The sequence below is a fragment of the Arachis stenosperma genome, chromosome 5 (genome assembly GCF_014773155.1).
Source record: "Arachis stenosperma cultivar V10309 chromosome 5, arast.V10309.gnm1.PFL2, whole genome shotgun sequence".
NCBI classification, from domain to species: domain Eukaryota; kingdom Viridiplantae; phylum Streptophyta; class Magnoliopsida; order Fabales; family Fabaceae; genus Arachis; species Arachis stenosperma.
Window position 1 is genome coordinate 33,001,579 of NC_080381.1, and position 21,891 is coordinate 33,023,469.

The 21,891-nt window shown below is 34.4% G+C and overlaps 2 protein-coding genes across 2 annotated transcripts; both read right to left on the minus strand.

Moving 5' to 3' along the window:
* Positions 1-541: 541 nt before the first annotated feature.
* LOC130979094 (probable methyltransferase PMT6) lies at positions 542-7,144 on the minus strand. Its single transcript, XM_057902448.1, has 7 exons — positions 6,785-7,144; positions 5,471-5,885; positions 3,594-3,883; positions 2,654-3,037; positions 1,837-2,083; positions 1,607-1,745; positions 542-921 (listed from the first exon to the last, which is right to left on the minus strand). Exons 1-7 carry the CDS (start codon positions 6,957-6,959, stop codon positions 763-765), a joined length of 1,809 nt encoding a protein of 602 aa, XP_057758431.1. The 5' UTR covers positions 6,960-7,144; the 3' UTR covers positions 542-762.
* A 3,206-nt stretch (positions 7,145-10,350) lies between these two features.
* On the minus strand, positions 10,351-14,846 carry LOC130979447 (triacylglycerol lipase SDP1-like). The gene is given in 4 exon segments (XM_057902895.1): positions 10,351-11,617; positions 12,011-12,154; positions 12,730-13,627; positions 13,629-14,846. Coding segments are annotated over 4 exon segments (2,487 nt in total). The 5' UTR covers positions 14,147-14,846; the 3' UTR covers positions 10,351-10,690.
* Positions 14,847-21,891: the final 7,045 nt, after the last annotated feature.

A 21,891-nucleotide genomic window follows, 5' to 3' on the forward strand; every position in this document is an offset into this window, starting at 1 on the left:
GGAATCTAGGAACTCCAATCCTGCTGCAAACTTAGTGCGGTCACTGGTTACTGTAGTCTGTAGGACTTCTTAACAGGGATGATAAAAATACCCGGCCTTCGATTTTCGTCATTTTATTTTTGCCAATCGATAACGACGGATGCAGGGTTCATCTTCAACCATGCTTTGAAGGGAGCTCTAAATGAAAATTGGAGTAAATAGAGCCCACGAATCGAGCATGCTTTTATCTTGTAGGGGTGTCTATTGTCTAAAGAGTTTGATCTTCTAAGAGATGATAATGAAAAGAGAAGAGAAATATTAAGTGACCAACATTTTTTTTTTATCAAAATTATGATACTTTAGACCAACATCTTATTTTTGTACTATTAGAATTTAGAATATAGAATTGACCAAGTATTGCCCAAAAATAATACATTTTGTTAGTTAAAAATTGGTCAACAGAACAATACATGAGATTATATCATCCATTAAAAAGTCAAAAACTTTTATATCATTAGGCTTATGCGTATCTGCCTCTACCATTTTCATAGAAAGAAAAGCATAGGGAGAATAGAACTTTCTATATATCATGTAAATGCAAAAACAGTAAAGTGAAGTCATTTACAAACAAAGAAAATGCTCCCTAGACAATCTAAAAAATGAAAATGATAAACAACAAATGAACAAAACAGAAAAATAACAGCTTTTAACGTTACATATTACCAAGGTGGTTAGGAAACAATTTCTATGGCGAGGGAAGAAGCGTTTAGATGTGCAATCTTCTTAGACGATTGCCCAAAACTTTTTTCTACAAATTAGAACCCTTTCCATCTTCTTTTCTTTGTTCTCTAACATATGTGACTCAACATCCCACAGGAACTTTGGCGCTAACTCTTGGATTCGTGACACAATATATTCCTCATCTCTGATGATAACAGAGCCCTGCAAAACACGAATGTCGAGAATTACGGTGAGAACAAGGGGGAAAGATATGGATATTATTAGACAGAGAAAAAAAAATGATATGGAAAGATATGGAAAAGAATACATATTTAAATATTTTGCGCAATTTATTCATATAGGATTGCTGGATTATGGTAAACCATTGTCAATCTGCTAGGACATTTTAATCTTATTTACACCAAAAGCTACCCTCTAACTACGAAAATTGCTCTATCATAAGCACGTGTCCAAACAACTGAAATATGGCTTTTCTTGAAAACTAAATGGGGTGGAAAATATGGCATATTCAACCAAATTTGTTTGTTAAAAAATAAATTAATAAATAAATTTTTATTACCAAAAAGATTAGTTGGTTAGTAAAATGGAACTTAGTTTCCATTCCAGTATAGTTGTTCATTATAAACTATCACTATTATGTAGATATAACGGAAATTAATTCCTTCAATATATTTCTTCTCCAACTAGATGACAAAAGAAAAAGCTGCTTAGATATGATTCCCCTTTTATTTTAACTTTTCTTTAATTGTATAAATAATGCTAACGATACATGCTGGAGGAATAAATCTTCAGCCTCATACATTTCAGCAAATTAAGTCTTCGTATTTCATCTGCAGATCACTACCAAAGACAGTTCATTTTTTTGTGGAAAAGAAAAAATAATTACCAGTGGGCGAATAAGTCGATCCATCTCTAGCATGATATCCTCCAATAGGCAACCTTCCCCTTGAGTTTTGTACTGGGAAAAGAGGTAATTGGCATGCAAAAGATCATATGTCCGAGGATAACTTGAAAATGGTTCACACCTAACGAGAAGATATATGCATTAGCTGCTGTCTAATAAAAATAAATATAAATATGAACATAGATGTTAGAGTATCAGTTGGATATTCATACCAATCATGAAAAGTTCCAATCAATCCCCGGTCATAGATTCCAGACAAAGTGTTTTTCATGATTGCAGGAACTACATTCATCACCCAAACAGGAAATGCATCTAAAGCAACAGCGAAACCACCATAAATGGCATTCATGTCCATCACATTGCGTACTTCTGTTTCCTTGATGTTCATCAGTCTCCAGTAATGCTGAACTTGATCTTGCCAGAAGAGAGTATCAGATGTAAAATCATCTTGACTTATACCTGTTGTTCAAATATTGAAAAAGGTCACCACATTATGCTGAAGTGGATTACATCATGTAGGGCATCTATCTTATTATTCATATTTGTAGAACAATCCCTACTAATGAAGCAGGGCAAAGAACAAAGAATGCCTCTTTATAGATATGGGATATCAAATTATCAATATGGTAATAAATGCCTGATCGGAGTTCCATATGACAACATATTCATTGGATACAGATATCCAAAGTGCTACATATACCCTTCACCTGGAAACTTGTTTTGGTTTCTCATTCTACGGAAGAAGACAAATTATGTTCTCACCTAAGTCATAATATTTTTTCCCCCTGAAAAGATTATTCAGCATTTGAGTAAGGATAGGATTAAAATAGCTTGAACAGATGAACTTTCCATAATGTAAATATTAAAACTTTCAAAGCTTGGGCAAGAAAATTTCATCCATGTCCCATTGAAAGCACTCTTTGAATGACAAAGCATCACTTTTAGATTGGAAAAATGCATGTTAAGAGTATGGAAAACCTAAGTATAGAAGCAAACTTCTTGAACTAATACAAAGGGAGCTGTACAAACCTATTTTTCTCAGGTTCTCGGAAAACACTGAATGTCGTTCGTGACTTGGAGGAAGCTTATAAGAGTCTGTCTCAGAGTTTCTGACTTGTACACAATTTTTAAGTGGTGTATTCCATGAAGGTTTGGAGTCATCAGTAGCATCACAGACATTTATAAGCTTTTTTTCTGCATTTTGCAAAATGCAGGACGAGTTATCATCTTTAATCCATATTGCTGTCTGAACTTTTCGAGCAATGAGTCTCCAGCACATTGCTGTAGTCAAATTCGTCAATTTGTCCCAAATGATAGGATAGTCTTTATCTTTTCTGTAAGCAGGTGGAGAAGAATAAACGAAATAACCATTAGCACGAAGAAGGCGATGCAACTCTTTCAGCAAAATCCCATCTGCAGAGAAACAAAATAAATTAAACACCACCAATTATGAAAGGCTAACTCCACCAAAAGGGTCCAACCAATTGGGTAACAGATCACTCAACAAATGCTCAGCAGCCTTTGCCAAAAACAATGTACCTATTCTACCAGGTAATTCTGTAGGAACAACATTGATGACAATAATAACTATGAGGATACAAGTGCCTCCAAACAAGGCATGAAGTTTAAAGTACATTGTGAGTGATGATGCAAGAACTAAAACTTTTTCCCTGTTTCTTTAACTTCCTCTTGATTGGTACAACTGATTATTAGAAACCAATCAACCACTAATTGCTCCAGCATGGACCAACACAAAAACAAGTTTGAATAATTCAGGAACAAAATCATGCACATAGTTTAAATCAAGGACTCGCTAAATTTTGAGGTACATTTTCAATAATAAAAATACCATATTTACTCATTGAAGAATGTAGATCACATGGGATCTACATTTGTCATCCATGAAAATCTTAAACTACGGAATACATTTACCAACTTCAAGGTACAGTCAATAAAGAAATTCAATTACCATTCTCATGAAAGTCTATGCGGCAACGTGAACAGTGAATCATTTCAAATGATCCAGTAGGATATGGTAGTTGTATTGTGGACATGGCAGAGATCATGGCTCCAATTCCTCGCTCTAATGCAAATTGGATCTGATTTTCATGGCCATCCTTTGGGGCAAAGGACATTGCTCGGATATCCAAGGGAAGAAGATATGCTGAAAAGCTGGCCACACCACATCCAACATCCAGAACTTGAACTACACCTGCAGAACGCAGATCACCTGTCTCATTTGTAATCATATTTCCCAACCTGCATTTGTAAAGAGATTAAATGACTAAAGTAACAACTATGCTTTGCAATATTCGAATAATGGAATGCATGCTGCAAGCAAGAATCAAAGAACCCGTTCAAGAGAAAGACTTAAGTGAAAGGTAACAAAAATTAGCATCATTCAAATCCTTTAAACTACTCTTTAAATATTCTATGAAACCGTGTTGTCCTCATGTTAGTTTGTAGCCCCAAACAATATAACTATGCTATAGCTAGAAATGATTACTATAGAATTACATCGCCATAAACAACTCCAAAGTTGCATCTTAGAAAAGAAAAACTTATGATTAATTAGGTGCATCCAATTTCAGCATATTCCTTTATCATCATAACCATAGATTCATGCAAAGCAAAAATCTGAGAAATGTTCCACTTTGCAGTTGCAATGTATAACTTTCTTTCTTTATTTGCATTGAAGCCATAAGCACAAAGGAAAACAATATGCTAAACTAGAATGTGTGAGCTTCAGCTATACTTCCATTCTTTATACTTCTTAAACAGAAAACCACATAATTCGAAAACTAGTTTCCAAAGCTTCAACTTTTCATTTATTTACTCTCGAATCTCAAACTAGGATGACATTATTTGTAAATAATAATAAAAAAAGCAAACATTGTAGGCACCAGCTTGAAAAAATGGGGACTTCAACTCTACCTACATTGTGTTGTGTTTGAAGTACAAAAATTTAAGGCTTAGTTTAATCTTCCTGTCAGGAACAAATTAAAAAAATAAAACAATATTCTTTCTATCACATCCAAGGTTTCAAATTATCAATGTGGCTGCACTTGCGGCCATTATAGGCTAATGTGGGCTATCATAGCCCATGCGCATCTACAATTAAATCCCTACACTATGTCAAAGAAAGGTAAAAATGAATAATTTCATCTTTTGTTATTGGCATCTTGAAAATAATAAAAAAAAATAATATTACGCATCTTCAAATTTGAGAATTATAACCCAATTTTTGATCCAGATTCCTCAATGAAATATTGAAAAGAACATTATCCAATTCAATACATTTTTGAAAAAGACAATCATAAATCAGGGATCAATTTATCACAAATCCAAAAGACCTCTAATCTCATGAATCCGATACTCAATTCAATTTCATTGCAAAAGACATTGGCTCGGTATAAGGAATTTCCAGTGGACCATAACACTAAGTAGCATTAGAGTGTGGCAAAAATGAGCATTTTGAATTTTCAATAATAGATTTGTGGATTAAAACTTATACTTTGTCCTTTCATCACAGTTACCTCAAATCTGAGATGGTCAAACTTATAGAGCAAAAGCTAGTTCAAGATTACAACATAAGAAATTCAAAACAAACAATGACCACTAAGCTTAGAAATATTAACATGATATTAACTAAGACTGTTAGACATTAGCAAATGACAATGGACCATATCTTCACAAGATCCCTAATTCTTTTTAAAGTGAACATAATTAAATCATCATAAAACTGATATGTCTGCATGAAAGTTACTTACTATTCGGAAACAATTTCTTCAATCAGCATAGCAAAGAAAACAAATAAAGGTCACAAGATAAGTCAATTACGGCTACCTTTGTATGTATTCAGATGCACCATTCTTGAAATGGGTACCACCACCAGGAAACCACCAGAGTTGACCCTTCGGATGGACCCAATTTTGGCCCCCTTTGACATCTGCAAGATGCGTATGATTGACATTGCTCTGCCAAACATAATCCCTGCTAAGAGGCCATTTTATAGGTATTTTATAATCCTTAGGTGGTGGAACCAAGCAAAATAGGCGTTTCTCAAGCGGAGGGCAATGTCTCTCCAGCTCCTCTTTCCTAGAAAGATCAAGGCTTGGAATCAATGTTGCCACATAGGAAATATCATGGCAAGGAATGTACTCATTGAACATCAAAGGGCATACATCAACCCCAGTTTCTGGAATCACTATCGGCGTTTTTCGGTATGTCAGCGCAACTTTGTTACTAAATCTGGATGTTCCTGCAAGAGTTAGGAACATTTCTACTATCAATCACAAATAGAAACATTTTTTAGGTCAGAATTTTCTATGTGTGCTGTCTATCTTAGAAAGATTTTTCTGTTCGGTTTGGGAAAACATTTTCTACTTTCATTTTCAATGTTTTCTGCATTCAACATTGCATGAAAGAAAAAGGGTAAACAATGAAAACATTATATTATTGTGTTCACTATTTTCTTTTATTTTGTTCTTCTTCTATACAAAATCCTGAAAAATAGAAAATGCCGAAAATAAAAACATATAATTCTCAGATTTTAACATAAATTTCGAAAAGAAGACACTAACTGAAATTGGCCACAGTAATTAAATTAACAGCTGATTGCATCTAACAAAGCAACTTCCTCTAAACAAAAACTACAAATCGATACCATCTTCTAGAGAAATTCAACTAGTATTTGAAGGCATTGAAACAATTTCTAATCTAGCACTCATACTCAATAATAGTATATCTGAGTGGCTTAACTTAAAAGATGCATAGAAAATACAAATAAAGAGAGCAGCACACACACAAGATAAAGACACAAATTTTCTCTGTGCCAGAGATAGAAAATTTATTTCTTTGTCTCTCTATCTCTATCTTATTTCCATATTGTTCTAGAGACTGAATCCAAATGCAAATGCAGATGCAACCGAACAGTACACATAGACACACAGGTAAAAGAGTATAAAAAATAAATAAACAAAATCTAAAGCTGAGAATTCAGAATATGAAGCAAGTTAAACGAACAAAGATAACGATAACTTTGTTACAATTGGTACAAAAACAAGTAAGTAAAATCCAGTGAAAGCAAACAAGTTCAAAAGAAGAAAAGGAAGGAAGGTTCTAGAAAGTGAGTTGAGCTGAAAGAAGAGTTACCATTACCTGAGGAAGAAAGAAGATTAGAAGAAGTAACAGAGGAAGGTTGAGAGACATAAAGGGGAGCATTGTTGCCCAAGAGTGTGCCAGCGTAGAAAGAAACAACCATTAATAGCAAAGCAGCCATTATGATCTGCCCAGATTTGGAATCAAAGGCAGAACCCACTGCAAAACCCCCCATTCTTTCTCTACTGTTTTTTTCTTTCTTCTTCTTCTGCTTCTATCCACTTTCGTTCTAATCTAATTCAGAGAGAAAGGGGAAAATTAAGAAGCGAGAGAAGAAGGTGCATCATCAGTGCAGCGAACAGAGACAGAGAGAAAAAGAGAGAGAAACTTGGAAGTGTTTAGATCGGTAAGATTCGTGTTATTTTTTTTAATGAAAATAAATTCTTTGGAGTTTTAAGTTCACTTGATTTGTGAATTTAATCATGGGAGTAGCGACAGTTGGCACGAGCGGTTCACGTGGATTTCGTTTCGGTGGAATGCTACATTGATTTTTGTTGTTTCCCGAATAGTATATATTGATTATATTCAAACAATAATGCTTCGCATCGATATAATTTCCATAACCAAGTTTAAGTAAATTATTTTTTCTCACATCCCATGCCACTTTTTCTCTTATGTTTTTATAACAGATTTTTAATGGAAACCTCTTTATCAAAAAGTTTCTTATTCAACGTAACGCTTTTTTTTGTTCTTCTTTAACGTAAAGCTTTTTTTTTCTGATTTTCTTTATTTTTTTTCAAGTTCAAAAAAATAATTTAAATTTAAATCAGTTGAATGAAAACAAATTAGATTATTCTTTAGTCACCAAAAAAAAAAAATAGATTATTCTTTTGAATCAAAATTAAGTGGATGAAGTTTGGATTATTTAATTTTAAATTAAATAGAATGAAATGTAATTGAATAAAGTGATAATAAATACTTTTATTTTTCATTGCTAAATCTAGTATTGTTTATGAACACAATTTTCAGTTCATTTAGTATTATAAAATGGTTTTATTTTGATAATATTTTTGGTTCATTCTAGAATGCAGATTTTCTATATTTGAATTTATATAATCGATAATTTTTTGTTCATTTATTACTACACGATGATCTTTTTATGATAGTATTTCGGTTTATTGGTTATTACACAATAGCTATGAAGCACGGACACTTCGCTGAGTTATTATGTCCGCGTGTCGGACACATTTTGGACACGACACTCACCGACACTCGTCCGACACGCGTGTCTGCTGTATCCAACCGTGTCTTAATAAAAAATAAAAAATTCTTCTCCGAACACGCTTGAACACACCTAAATACCATCACGTGTCCACGTGTCCAATCTTATTCTTAACATATATTCTTAAAATAAATTTAGATATAGTATATATTATTATTTATTAAAATAAAAAATATTTTAAATACTTGATATAATTAAAATAAGACATTAAAAATAATTAAAAATTTTAATTTATATTTTAATATCAATAAAATATCAAAATATCATTACAATTCATCAAAAATACTTTATATTCTATATATATGCGTGTCCCGTGTCATGTAGGATTTTAAAATTTGAGTGTCGACGTGTCCCGTGTCGTATCGTGTCCCGTGTCCGTGTCAGTGTCCGTGCGTCATAGCACAATAGTCTTGTTATGATAATATTTCAGTTCATTTTACAGTCCACGTGTGTTGTTGATGAATAATTTGTCTCAAAAATTTGGATAATTTTCAAGACACTTGATGAAGTTAGAAAGTTCTACAAAAATTATTTCAACCTTATTGATTTTTCTACGAAAATAAGGAACACTACTCGGAAAGGAGATGAAATAAAAATCAATTAATTATATGTAGTAAAGAGAAGAAGTGAAAATTCAAGATATCTCCAACTCTAAAAACAAACCTCTCAGCAGGAATAAACTGTACATGTAAGCATGTGATTTCAAAGAAATGCTCCTCATGTAACTTGGAGGAGAATCTAGTTAAATCAAAATTCTTGGTTTGAGGTGGCTTTTCTTTTCTCTTCCTTAAGGATGATTCACCTTCCATTGATGTCATTGAATACAAATGTTAAAATGAATGACACGACAACACCAAACTTAAAGATTTGTTCATTCTCGAGCAAAAGAAGAAGAGAGCAAAAAGAGGGGTTAGGGTCGTGGGAAACAAATGCCCTTGCAAAATAAGGCCAATAATTTGTTTATAGAATCTCCTAAGAGAGGAAAGAAAATAATAATTATCATGTGATTTCTGATGAATGTCATGTATGTCATTTAGATATAAATTTTGTTGTTGGTGGAAATGCTTATTCTCTCTTTCAAGGTCTTGCTGGAACTGCATGCCTCTGGTTTAATCTTGTTGCACCTCATAACTCTAAGTTTCCAAGTTATGAATTATAGAATGAAGCTAAGATTTGTTTTATGTTGTTGTTGTTGATGGTGATGATAATGATGATGATGATATAATGTACATAGTGAGGTTAAACTGTGCTATAAGTTCAGATCATGCTATATGCTATGATTGAATTTTAATATTCATAAAATAGTTCTTCATTTTTTGGTAGAAAGTTTTAGGTTTTTTTACTTAAATGCGCATCTAAAAAACATTAATTCTCAAAATACGCATAGTCGGAAATGCGCATTTTCATGGTGGCAGCAGCGAAATGGAAGGAAGAACTCTGGGCAAGCAGGCGTGAAATGGGTGTACTGCCGAGTTGAGATTCCATGTCTCATTGATAGCAATACTTGTGGAGATTTGTCTTTGTTAAAATTTAAATGTGGCAACTTTATTTATTGGTATTATAATTCATTTATGAAGTCAAAACAATATGATTAACGTTGTTACCGGTTAATGTTTCACATTTTATGACATGATTTTCAAGTTTTCAAATATATATAGACTTATTTATTTATAAAAACTATTAGATTGATTAATATTCCTTAGTAATATTACTAAAATACTATCGTTGAGTATTAAAATTCCTTAAACGATGCTCTTTGCTATGCTTTTGAGAATATCTTAGTTTACTTAAGAGTGACTGATTTGATGACTGATTTTTTTATGTATATGTAATATCATTGATTTTGTTATATATTGAATTTTTGTGGCTCTTTTATCTAAAATTTATTAATTGCAACAAGGGCTACTGCTACTGCACTTGCTGGAAGGCATGCTGATGGATCATTACTTGTTGAAGACTTCAACATTAAAGTTGAAGATCAAAGTGGAAAGAAAGTACAATTTGGTTCTGAGACTGATCAGAGGTATAATTAAGCAACCATGCATTAATATCTGGTGCTTACTACGATGATTATTTTTATAGTCTCTATGGCTATATAATTTTAGTAATATTTAAAAAATATTTAAAATTAAAATAATATTTTTAATATTTAAAATATTTTTAATTAATAAAAAATAAAAAATAATAAAAAATATATAATAAATATGACTTTAATTTTAAACACTTTTAAGTGTTCTCAAAGTCATATAACTATCGTATCCAACATTTTTTTCTGTTAAAATTGTATAACTACAACCCAACAGTAATCATGATAGACTCGACCTTAATATATTGTTTGGAGAAAGATATATTATTTCATTCATTTGCTTATGTAACTGGCTACTGCTGCAAATTTTAAGTTAGAAAAAGGAATGCACTTGTACGATAAAGAAACCCCTTTTTACTTTCGCTGCATATCTGAGTAACCTTGATTAACAGCTATACATATACCCGTCAAAATACAACAGTAAACAAATCTTTGGCGTGAAGATATTTTCATAAGTGGGAGTAATGATCTACACTAAGAACACATAACTTATAAGGGTAAGTAAATATTTTCCTTGGCAAGACCAAATTTCATGCTATCAACAATCTACATTCAATAGCATCGAAGTATTGAAGTCACCAGGGAAAATTGCCAACAGTTAACGGTCAGCAACGGTTTTATCCTTACCCAAATCGGCACTGGAATCAACTTCGGAGTTGTTGTCTGGGAGAATTGTTTCATTGTCGCCATTTTCGGAATCAGAAACTGTGCTAGCAGTGTCCATCTCCTTCCCTGGACAATAAATTTGGACAGACTCGGCGACTTCATTGCTAAAACTATCATGACTCCTACTTGAAGGTGACAAGTCTTCTTTCTTGATAACATTGAACACAATCCCATTATGGATCCTTTCAGGCTGCAAAAGATCGCCTTCAGTTACCATTATGCTAGATCCGTTCGTGAAAACCTTGTTGCCGTTTTCCCTCTGGTCAGATTCTGGGGAGCTCCTATCCGGTGTTGTCACCCTGGGACTGTGATATTGAAAATCGTGAGGCGTAGTACGACCTGGCATGCTTGAACTTGGTTCAATATCGATTTCTAAGTGCTGGACGAAGTCAATGAACAGATTGGACGAAGTAGTTCTCATTAAAGGCCCCCCAGTTCTTGTCCAAGAATTTGAGTCACTACATTCAGATTCGCAGTCACTTCCATCATATGCGCTACGGTTGGACTTCCAATTTTTACCGGAGGTTTCATTGGGACCGTTAGCACCTAGAATAAGATCTTCAAGGGATCCTGTTGAATTTTCTCGTGCAATAACATTCCATGAAGGAATTCTTTTTGCACCACAGAACTTGACAGCTGGGGGAAAACCGGAACCTTGAGAAGAAACAGCAGCCGCCGCTCTTGCAGCACTTCGTTTGAGTCTTCTCATATGATTGAGCATTACAACACACTCATCAAGAGCAAGCTCAATTCCGCAATTAGCTTTTATGGCTGAAAGCTTCTCCCAGGTGCATCTTCTCCCTTGGTTGTTTGCCTTTTGAAGTTCCATATATGAAGGATTCTGTATAATTTTCGAGTACTGGTGCATGAAACAAGGGAAAAAAAAGTTATTCAGGAGTCCACTGAGTTATCTCAGAAGAATTATGCATAAATAAGTTGATAAATCTTTTGTTAAATGTAAGAAGGAGTGTCTTAGAGAAACAGTTGAGTTGTTGCCATCTGACTCAAAGTCACAAAGTTTAAACCATGGAATCAGCTACTAATGCTTGCATTAGGTTAGGCTACCTAATTACATCCTGTGGGTGCGATCTTTTCCTGGACCCTAAGTCGTGCAAGATGCTTTGCACTAGACTGCCCTTTTTGTTTTCACTAAATGTAAGATGAAAACATCCTTCACATTTTGCCTTTGCTTATCTCAATTCAGATAAATGACATAGCAAGCAGCGTAATCAAGTAAGCTTTAGAAACATACCTGAGCAAGAGTTGCAGGCATAACAACAGTTACATCACCCTCCCACTCTTGAGCAAACAGCTTGGCAATTCCACCTAAGGGAAATCCGAGTTCAAGTATCTGATTACATCTATGTTTCACCTCCATCTCCACAAGATGAGCAAGCTACAAAATCAAAAGCCACATTGAATGTTATCGGTGCATATTGTGAATGTATATCAAGGCAAGAACATACTTCTGATTAAATAGTTTCTCTATATAAGTGCAACAGTTTATTTTTGTTTTTTACACAGAGTCATTATTTGAATTCAAGAACTCTCCATTGCAGCAGATATTCTGATTAGGAAGGCAAGCCTATGGTTAGTCTGGAATCAAACGATGACATTACTGAGAAAATTTAACCATGTAAGTTTCTGGGCAAGAAGTTACAAGGGTCTGGGTTTGGAATAGTAGACGCCAGAAAATCCACAGTAATTAGTCAAGCAAGTAATAAGTACTAAATGCATGATATCTGATAGCTGGCATCAGAAGATGCCCAAATCTTAATCGGTTATGGATAGAAAATCTTAAAGCATGAACAGAGATAAGGAATTATAAATGGATAAATGTAAACCTTCGTCTAGGTGTCTGTAACAATAAGGACCAACTTCACATATCATCTCCATGTGGAAGCGAAAATTCAATTCAGAGAAAATGCGACAATTATCGAGTTTCTGTAGATTGCAAGTCCGTATACATACCTTGGCAGCGAAGTTACCTCCGTAAGCTCGCACAAACTCTTTCATCCTCAACAATGGTGAAATATGAGGATTGGCCTGACTAACTATAAAATGATTGACATTGAACAACTCTTTCAACTGCATCATTGGCAAATCCATCTCCAAGCTACCATCCCTCCATCGCCGTGCTGATGATGATCCCTCTTCAGGACCCAGATTAAATGGAGGATGGTAAGGTACAATCTGTCCACTTCTATCCTTCGCCATCAATTCCTGTGCCTCGAAAAGCCCAGGAAAGGCACAAGAAGCAGTGACCGCACTCCATATTACAACATTAGGTGAAGTCAAGTAGTTAAGGCATCTAGGTGGCTCATGCTTTCTTGGAGAGCAAACAGTAATTCCAAGAATGCGACCCGTCATGTCATAAGCTTCTTGAAATGTAAGATTGCTGGTTAGATGCCTCAACATCATTTGCAACTGTCTGATCTCATGAACTGCACCTAATGTTGTGACCCTCTTCACAACACTAAAAATCCCACCCATTTGATCGAAAAACTGCAATGAGTGTAACGAATCCTCAAAAAAGCTTTGAAGCTCAGGCCAAGATCTAGTGGCAACTACAGCACATATAATCGATCCTACACTTGAACCAGCAATTATCCTAGGCATAAGTTTATGTTCTACCAGAGTTTTCACAACACCAACATGAAAAGCTCCAAGGGAAGCACCCCCACTTAACAGCAAAGCCGTCCTCCCAAACGCATGTCTCGTTTCGTGCATGAATGCGAGCTTCTCTTCCAATGAAAGCTCCTCCGAATCAGAGTCACACACCATTCTCAACTGAGTTGATACCTCATCAATGTACTCCTTGATCAATCTCGGCACCTGAAGCCTGCCTTTATGGAGAGCAGGATTACATATTACCTAGATTTCTAACAAGATCAGCTCTCATACAAAATATAATATCCCTTAGAGATCCCTCATGCCGGCGCTGGCGAAGCTCTTGAAGCTTATTGCTCACCAATTCTACATCATACAGGTCCTCTTCATTCATCCTTGGTGTCTCTTTATCAAGCATCTTAGCTGCATGAGCCCATTCCTCATAAGTCAACGCGGCTCGCATCATATTACTCCAGAATTTCCTTCTATAGGCCAACTCGGCCGTTACCCTCACACTCGCATACCGTCTCAACAAGAATGCAACAATTGTGATCATTGCTAATAACCCCTGAGGATTCCTAGGATGAAATGATGATATAACTGGTACCCAAAATCCCCTAACCCTTCGGAAGGTATCCACCAATATCAATAGTAGCTGATGCCTCAAATGTGACATAGATTTGCACATAAGAACCCTAAATGCAATTGCTCTGCCAAAAATGGTCGCAGGGCCAATTGGGAAAACCTCAACAGTAGCCTCATTACTTATACGATCCATCCCTTTGATCAAAACCTAAAAGTAAGGGCTCTCTCTTTTTCTTCTCACAACTGAAAACTCTGAAGGGACCAAGTAACCCTCCAAGAGTTCTCTGAAAATGAAGGTGTTTTGGCAATTAAGTATGTCTTATGGACCAAAGAAAAATTAAATGGATCACTCCAAAGAAGGAGTACAATCAAATGGAAGAACAACCAACAGATTCAGCAAGGGCATATATTACATGTAAATAGGTAGATCATGCATCACTTTATATTTAATTTAATTTCGTTCAGATGCAATCAAATTTGAGTGAATTCAGATCTTCTTTGCAAAATTTTAAGATAAGAACGAATGAATTGTCAATTTTCCTGAGATGCGAAATATCAGAAATGGATCAAATAGCAATGAACAAGAAATAATATTTAAGAAAAATAAATTAAATAAAATGAAAAGAAGAAATGTTCCCGCTAAGCCAAAGAAAGAAGAGAAGGCCTAGCGAGAACGAGAGTCTGCGTTGAATATATGAATTGAAATGGAAAAATGGAATGAAAACAAGAGATAGGAAGAAGGGAGGAGAGGCATTGGGATCTGAAATGGATGGATAAAGATACCGGAACGGTGACACGGAAGCAAGTCAGAAAAGTGCGCTATGGGCATTTCAGCAATGTGTGTTTTTTATAAGCTTCTAGATACATAGAATTTCAGTTTCTATAGATAACAAACAATTATTAACAGACCAAAGAAGAATAAACAAGAAACATGTTGCTTGATGCTTATGGAGTTATGGGCTACGGTATGGCTTCCCCATTGGCCCGACGTGGAATCGCAGTTGTTTGTGGGATTTGTTTTGATGTCATTGGAAGCAGGGAGGAGGATATGATGCAACGTGGCGCTAAATGACAGATGTTGGTTTGTAATAAATACTAAATAGCGTATTGGAATGTACTAACGGTTTTTATTTTGGACAGGAGGGTAAATATGATTATGACGAAAATTTTTATTCAATTTGTCCGGTTTAAACCTTTTTAAGTTTACTTTTATCAGAAATTATTTTTAATATGCTAATGAAAATGATGTTTTTTTTTGTGACTGAAATAAATTAAACAAAGAAAAACAAAACAAACAAAACAAGGAACTGCTTAAATAGAGGGGCAGTCCCGTTTAAGACTACTCTTAAACTCTTCCTAAGGTGAAAGAAGCTCCACATGCGAAAGTTGTAACTTCATCGCCATCTTTGCCATAGTATCTGCTACCGTGTTTGCATCTCTCATAATCAAACGAAAGTCAACACGCCAATTCCAATGCATGATATCTCTTATTTTGAGCACCAATGGATCAATAAACCCAAAACCATCTTGAGTAACAAGATTAAATGCTTCCACACAATCCGTCTCACAAATAACATCTCGTTGACCCACATCCCAAGCTAAGAGATATCCTCTCCAAATAGCAAACAATTCTCCTTGAAGAATACTATTACTCTCAATCATTCCCAAACACCCCCTTTGCCAACTCCCATTACAATCTCTAATAACACAAGCAAAACCAACACTATCACCCGAACCAAAATAACTAGCATCACAATTAATCTTAAAAGTACCAAAGGATGGGGGATTCCAAAAACCATTTAAAGTAGAGGGAAGGGACATACGTTGTAATTCAAAAATATTCCTAAGCTCCTTTTCTGAAGTTAATGCCAGACAAATCACTTTTTCCGGAGGCCAAGTTTCATGGGAATTAAATATGTCATTATTCCTTGCTCGCCATATCCACCAAAGTCCCAAAATGATGTTTTGATTAAGAGAAATGTTAGGGGATTAGTAAAATTTGTGATGTTTGGTCATCAATTAGTTATTATCAATATTTTTAATGATGTAAGATAGTATTTAATAGTGTAGAATTACTCATTTTTTATAATTAAGTACTGGCCAAATTTTAATAAAAGTACTAATCCCCTAAATTTTTTCTTTAGTTAAAACAAAATGAGTAATCTTAAGATTTTTGGCCAAATTTTAATAAAAATTTGGTCATCAATTAGTTATTATCAATTAGTCATTTTACTATTATTTTTGTGAATGTAAAGTGTGTTGAGATGTATTTGTGTTTATATGTATGTTTGTTTGTATAAAAAAGTAAAAAATATATACAGGTTTTAAAATAAAAGTTTCTAAATTTTAAGATAAAGGCTCTTACTTATTATTATAATTATATATATAGAAGTGGTCGTAATATCCTTACTATTAGAGTGGTGTAGGCAGAAGTGTGATATTCTCATGGTGAGGGTGTTGCACCAAGCTCAAATTCTCTCTATAGCCTGAATTAGCTAAAAAAACTGGAAACCTCTAACCAAAATTTAAATTCAAACACCCCTCTTATCTTAGCCAATAAAATAAGATAAGATAACGAAAACAAACTATATAAAAAATCTAAAGATTTATTCAGGTACCTTACACATTCCTAATCCATACCTATACCTCTTAAACTCATTCTAACTTGAGCATTGGAGGTACCATCTCCGCTCCTGAGATCCGATCACATGATCACCAAGACTGATAAATCTCCGATTCTTTTCTCAACTCATACTAGCAAAATCCTATACATTTTTAATTTCTCAATTATTTTTTCTTTGTACTCATTTTTTATTTGGACATTATTTTTGTCATTTTACTATTATTTTGCTTAGGAGTCTCCATATTCCCTTGAGACGATGGGAATGATGGCCTGTTGTTGAACCTATTCTGGTTCATTCCACCTTGATTGTTATTGAAGCCTTGCTGAGACTTCTGTTGATCCTTCCATGAAAGGTTAGGATGATTCCTCAATGAAGGATTGTAGGTATTTTCATAGGGTTCTCCCATGTAATTCACCTACTCCATGGTGGGTTGATTAGGATCATAAGCTTCTACTTCAGAAGAAGCTTCCTAAGTACTGCCAGCTGCAGCTTGCATTCCATTCAAATATTGAGAGATCATATTGATCTGCTGGATCAAGATCTTGTTCTAAGCCAATATGGCATTCAGAGTATCAACTTCAGGAACTCCTTTCTTCTGAGGAATCTCATGGTTTACAAGATTTCTCTCAAAGGTGTACATAAATTGGTTATTTGCAATCATCTCAATGAGTTCTTTTGCTTTTACAGGCGTTTTCTTCAAGTGGAATGATCCACCTGCAGAGCTGTCCAATGATATTTTGGACATCTCAAATAGACCATCATAAAAAATTTCTACGATAGACCATTCTGAGAGCATGTTAGGAGGCATCTCCTGATCAGTTGCTTGTATCTTTTCCAAGCTTTATATAGGGATTCTCTTTCTCTTTGTTTGAAGGTTTGAACTTCCACTCTAATTTTGCTCATTTTTTGAGGAGGAAAGAATTTAGCCAGAAAAGTATTGACTAGCTTTCTCCAAGAGTCTAGGATCTCTTTTGGTTGAGAATTCAACCATATCTTAGCACTGTCCCTTATTGCAAAGGGAAAGAGCATAAGTTTATAGACCTCAGGATTCACTCCATCGATCTTAATAGTGTCACATATTTGCAAGAATTCAGCTAGGAACTGATGTGGATCTTCCAATAGAAGTCCATGAAACTTGTAATTCTGTTGCAGAAGAGAGACTAACTGAGCCTTAAGCTCAAAATTGTTAGCTCCAATGACAGGTACAGAGACACTTTTGCCATAAAAATTAGAGGTAGGCATGGTGAAGTCACCAAGAACCTTTCTTGCCTCTCCTTCAGGTTCGGCCATGCCTTCAGCTTCTTGTTCAAAATTTTCTGAAAGGTTTCTTCCAGAGTGCTGTGTTTTAATTTGTTGTAAGCTACTCCTCAAAGTCCTTTCAGGTTCAAGATCAAGATTAAAGAGAGGTTCTTTATCCCTGTTCCTGGTCATAAACAAAAAAAGAAGAAACCAAGGACAGAAGAGAATGAGAGCTCTATGTTCAAAAACAGAGGACTCCCTGTGAGATGTGAAGAAAGAAGAGGAAGATAGAAGAATGAAGATAGAAGAAGGAGAAAAAGAATAATTTGAATAAATAGAAGTAGATAGGAGAAGAATTAGAAATAGAAAAGATAAATAAGAATTAAAATATTTTTGTTTTTGTTTTATTTATTTATGTAATTCAAAATAAAGGTTACTAAATTAAAAGAAATTGAAATCTAGTTAATGAATTTTGAAAAAGAAGAGAGAAAAACAGAGGAAGGATTTTTGACAATTAGGAGAGAGAAGAATTAGTTTGGAAGTTTTGAAAAAGAAGAGAGAGAAGATAAGTAACTAATTAAGAAAGATTTGAAAACAAGATAAGATAGAAGATTAGAAAAGATTTGAATTTAAAAATTTGAAATTAGAAAAGATGAGATAAGAAATTAAAACGATTTGAAAAAGATTTAAAAGAAAGATAAGATTTGAAATTTGGTTTTGAAAAACATTTTATTTTAAAATTTGAATTTTGAAATTGAAACTTAAATTTTGAAATTTGAAATAAGATAAGATAAGATTTTTGAATTTTAAAGAAAGATAAAAAGATAAGATAAGATTTTGAAAAAGATATGATTTTTGAAAATATTTGAATTTTGAAATTTAAAACTAAGATAAGATAAGATAAAAATTTTGAAATTAAAATATGAATTTTTAATTAAAATTTTCGAAAATTAATTAAATTAAGAATAGAAAAGATATTTTTTATTTTTTAATTTAATGAGGAAAGAGAAAAACACACAAAAGACACCAAACTTAAAAATTTTTAGATCTAGGACCCTAAGTTTTCGAAAATTTGAAGACAAACACCAAAAAGATACCAAACTTAAAATTTTTAAGATCAAAACAAAAAGAAAAACAAGAACATTTTGAAGATTAAGAAGAACACCAAGAACAAAAGTTAAAGAATTCAAAGAACATAAGAACATGCAAAAGACACCAAACTTAAAATTTTTGAAAACTAAAGACAAAATTTTTGAAAATTTAAAAAAAGACACAAGAAGACACCAAACTTAAAGATTGACACAAGAATCAAATAAAAGAAACTATTTTTGAAAGAAAGACTCAAAGAATTCAAAAATTTTAACAAGAACAAAAACAAAAGACTCAAACAAAAAACAAAGATTAAACAAATAAAAGAAAAGATGTTTTTTTGTTGAAAAAGTTTTTGATTTTTCAAAAAAAAGAAAAATAAAATAAAAGACTCTAACAAAATTAAAGACAATACCTGATCTAAGGAACAAGTTAATCTGTCAGTTGTCCAAACTCGAACAATCCCCGATAACGGCGCCAAAAACTTGGTACACGAATTTCCACACTTCGTACAACTGAACTAGCAAGTACACTAGGTCGTCCAAGTAATACCTAAGCGAGTCAGGGTCGATCCCACGAGGATTGTGGTTTGAAGCAAGCTATTGTTATCTTTTAGATCTTAGTCAAGTGAGTAGGAGATGTTGGTAGGTTGTTTAATTAATTGCAAAAAAGGAATAAAAAATGGAAATACTAGGTTTGATTATAATCAGTGATAAGAGGATGGTTAAGGCTTGGAGATGCTTTGTCCTTCTAGATTAACTCTGGTCTTACTGTCTTCTTCAATTGTGAATGATTTCTTCTATAGCAGGCTGTATGTGATTGACGTTGGTTTGAGCAGCTGCCAATACTCTTCCAGATCGGAACCAAAGGGTTAGTGCGGATCCATTTTGATTGAGGGTGAAGCTCCTGCAGTCCATTCTCTTTCGCGATCCTACTCAAAATGCCACAGATAAGGTCGAATCTTCCGGATCAGAGGATGTTGCGCTTTTGGGTTCTAGCCTCTACCACAAAGACCCTAATCTCCCTGTACATCGGCTGAACTGGTGTCTCGAGAAGTCCCAAACGAAGTCGAGGATTACCCGTCTAAGAGATGTATAATCAAGCTGGTGGTTCATCATTGTCCGATGAAAGACTCACTCTGAACCCATGTAGAATGTGATAACCTTATGCCAGTTCAACGCATTCATATTGATGAAGAACGAAGATACATCTTAGAATAGAACATCAAACATCAATTGAAGAGAAACAATAATACTTTTATTAATCCATAAAACTCAGCAGAGCTCCTCCCCTCAACTTAAGAGGTTTAGAAACTAATACTGATAGAAAATACAATGATAAATGTGTAAAGTGTGCGTCCTCCAAAATGGAGAATATCCCGATAAAATGTGTAAAAGTCTTTAAATACTAAACTAATAACTAAGGATTACATAAGAATGGGTAAAACATTCTTTTAGTGCTAAAATCCACTTCTAGGGCCCACTTGTTGAGTGTTTGGGCTGAACTTTGAAGAGATCCATGTGCTATGAGGCCTCTAGGGCATTGAACGCTGGCTAGGGTGTCCTCTTTGGGTGTTTGGACGCTGGTCTCCTCCTTTGGGTGCTGGACGCCTGGATTGGGACAGGAGGCTGGCGTTGGATGCCTGTTTTGGGCCTTCAATTCTGAAGTAAAGTATGGCCTATTAAACATTTCTGGAAAGCTCTAGAAGTTAGCTTTTCATAGCCGTTAAGAACGCTCCATTTGGACTTCTGTAGCTCCAGAAAAGCTCTTTCGAGTGTAAGGAGGTCAGATTCGGACAGCATCTGCAGTGCTTTCTCTCTCTCTGAGTCAGACTTTTGCTCCAACTCCTCAATTTCAGCTAGAAATTACCTAAAATTATATAAAAACACACAAAATCAAAGTAGAATCCAAAAATGTGACTTTTTCACTAAAACCTATGAAAACTTAATAAAACTTAAACAAAACATGCTAAAAAATATATAAAAATGATGCCAAAAAGTGTATAAAATACCCGCTCATCACCTAATTTAGAAATGAATGATTTGAGTCTCTTAAAAGAGATTTCAGAATTTATATGGATTTTGAGGTTGTTTAGAAGTTTTGGAAAAATGTTACACAAAAGACTCTATTTTAAAAAAAAATTTGATTTAAAAAAAGGTGATTCTTGGCAAGATGTGAACTGAATACATTGGTTATTGAAAGTAAATAGGTCAAGAATGATTCAATTATAATTTGAGCCTGACTGATTATGAATATTACTGAGATTGATGAGTTGCTGTACGGTAGGCATAAGGGCAGGTTTTGTCCCATTTGCACTGAGTTGTAGGCATAAGGGCCCGTTTTGTCCCGCTTATCCTGAGAGTTTTGATGTTGATGAGATATTATTTGGTAAGCATAAGGGCAGTGGTTCATCCTGCTTATGCTGAGTTATAGGCATAAGGCGTGGGGTTTATCCCTTTTACGCTGAGGTGTGAGGGCTGTGGTAGAAGTCCCACTCACATACTTTCAGTCATAAGAGTGGCCGCTCTATATCAAAAAGAAAGTGAGTCGGGCACTATATACCATGAGGTTTCCATTTATAAACGTGATCGAAAGCGACATTCCTATAGGAATGTGTTGGCTTGGCAGTTGAATCGACAATGTGATATCGTAGCTAATAAGATAGGCATTTATCATATGCATCTATGTGACATTGTTTGGGTGTGCATATTGTAATTGGTTTGCCTATGTGAATAATTATGTTTAACTGCTAATTACTATACTTGATGTAACTGCTTTGATTGTGTTTGAACCTCTTTACTTGTATTTCTGACTGAAATTGGTTGGATTATGGTAAATTGGATGTTAATTGAGCTGTTTAGACCTGAGACCGTGATTGATTATGTGATGAATTGGAGGCCATTGGTTCATGTTGGTGGTTTAGTAAATTATGAAAAATAAACTGGTTCAGGATAGACTTAATGAACCTATGCTTGGAACAGGTTGC

Coding starts and splice junctions, on each gene's coding strand:
- LOC130979094 (XM_057902448.1), bottom strand. CDS start 6,959: ATGGGGGGTTTTGCAGTGGGTTCTGCCTTTGATTCCAAATCTGGGCAG. Junction 3,038..3,593: donor CATAGACTTTCATGAGAATG/GTAATTGAATTT, acceptor GTTTCTCTGCAG/ATGGGATTTTGCTGAAAGAG. Junction 922..1,606: donor ATCGACTTATTCGCCCACTG/GTAATTATTTTT, acceptor CGTGTTTTGCAG/GGCTCTGTTATCATCAGAGA.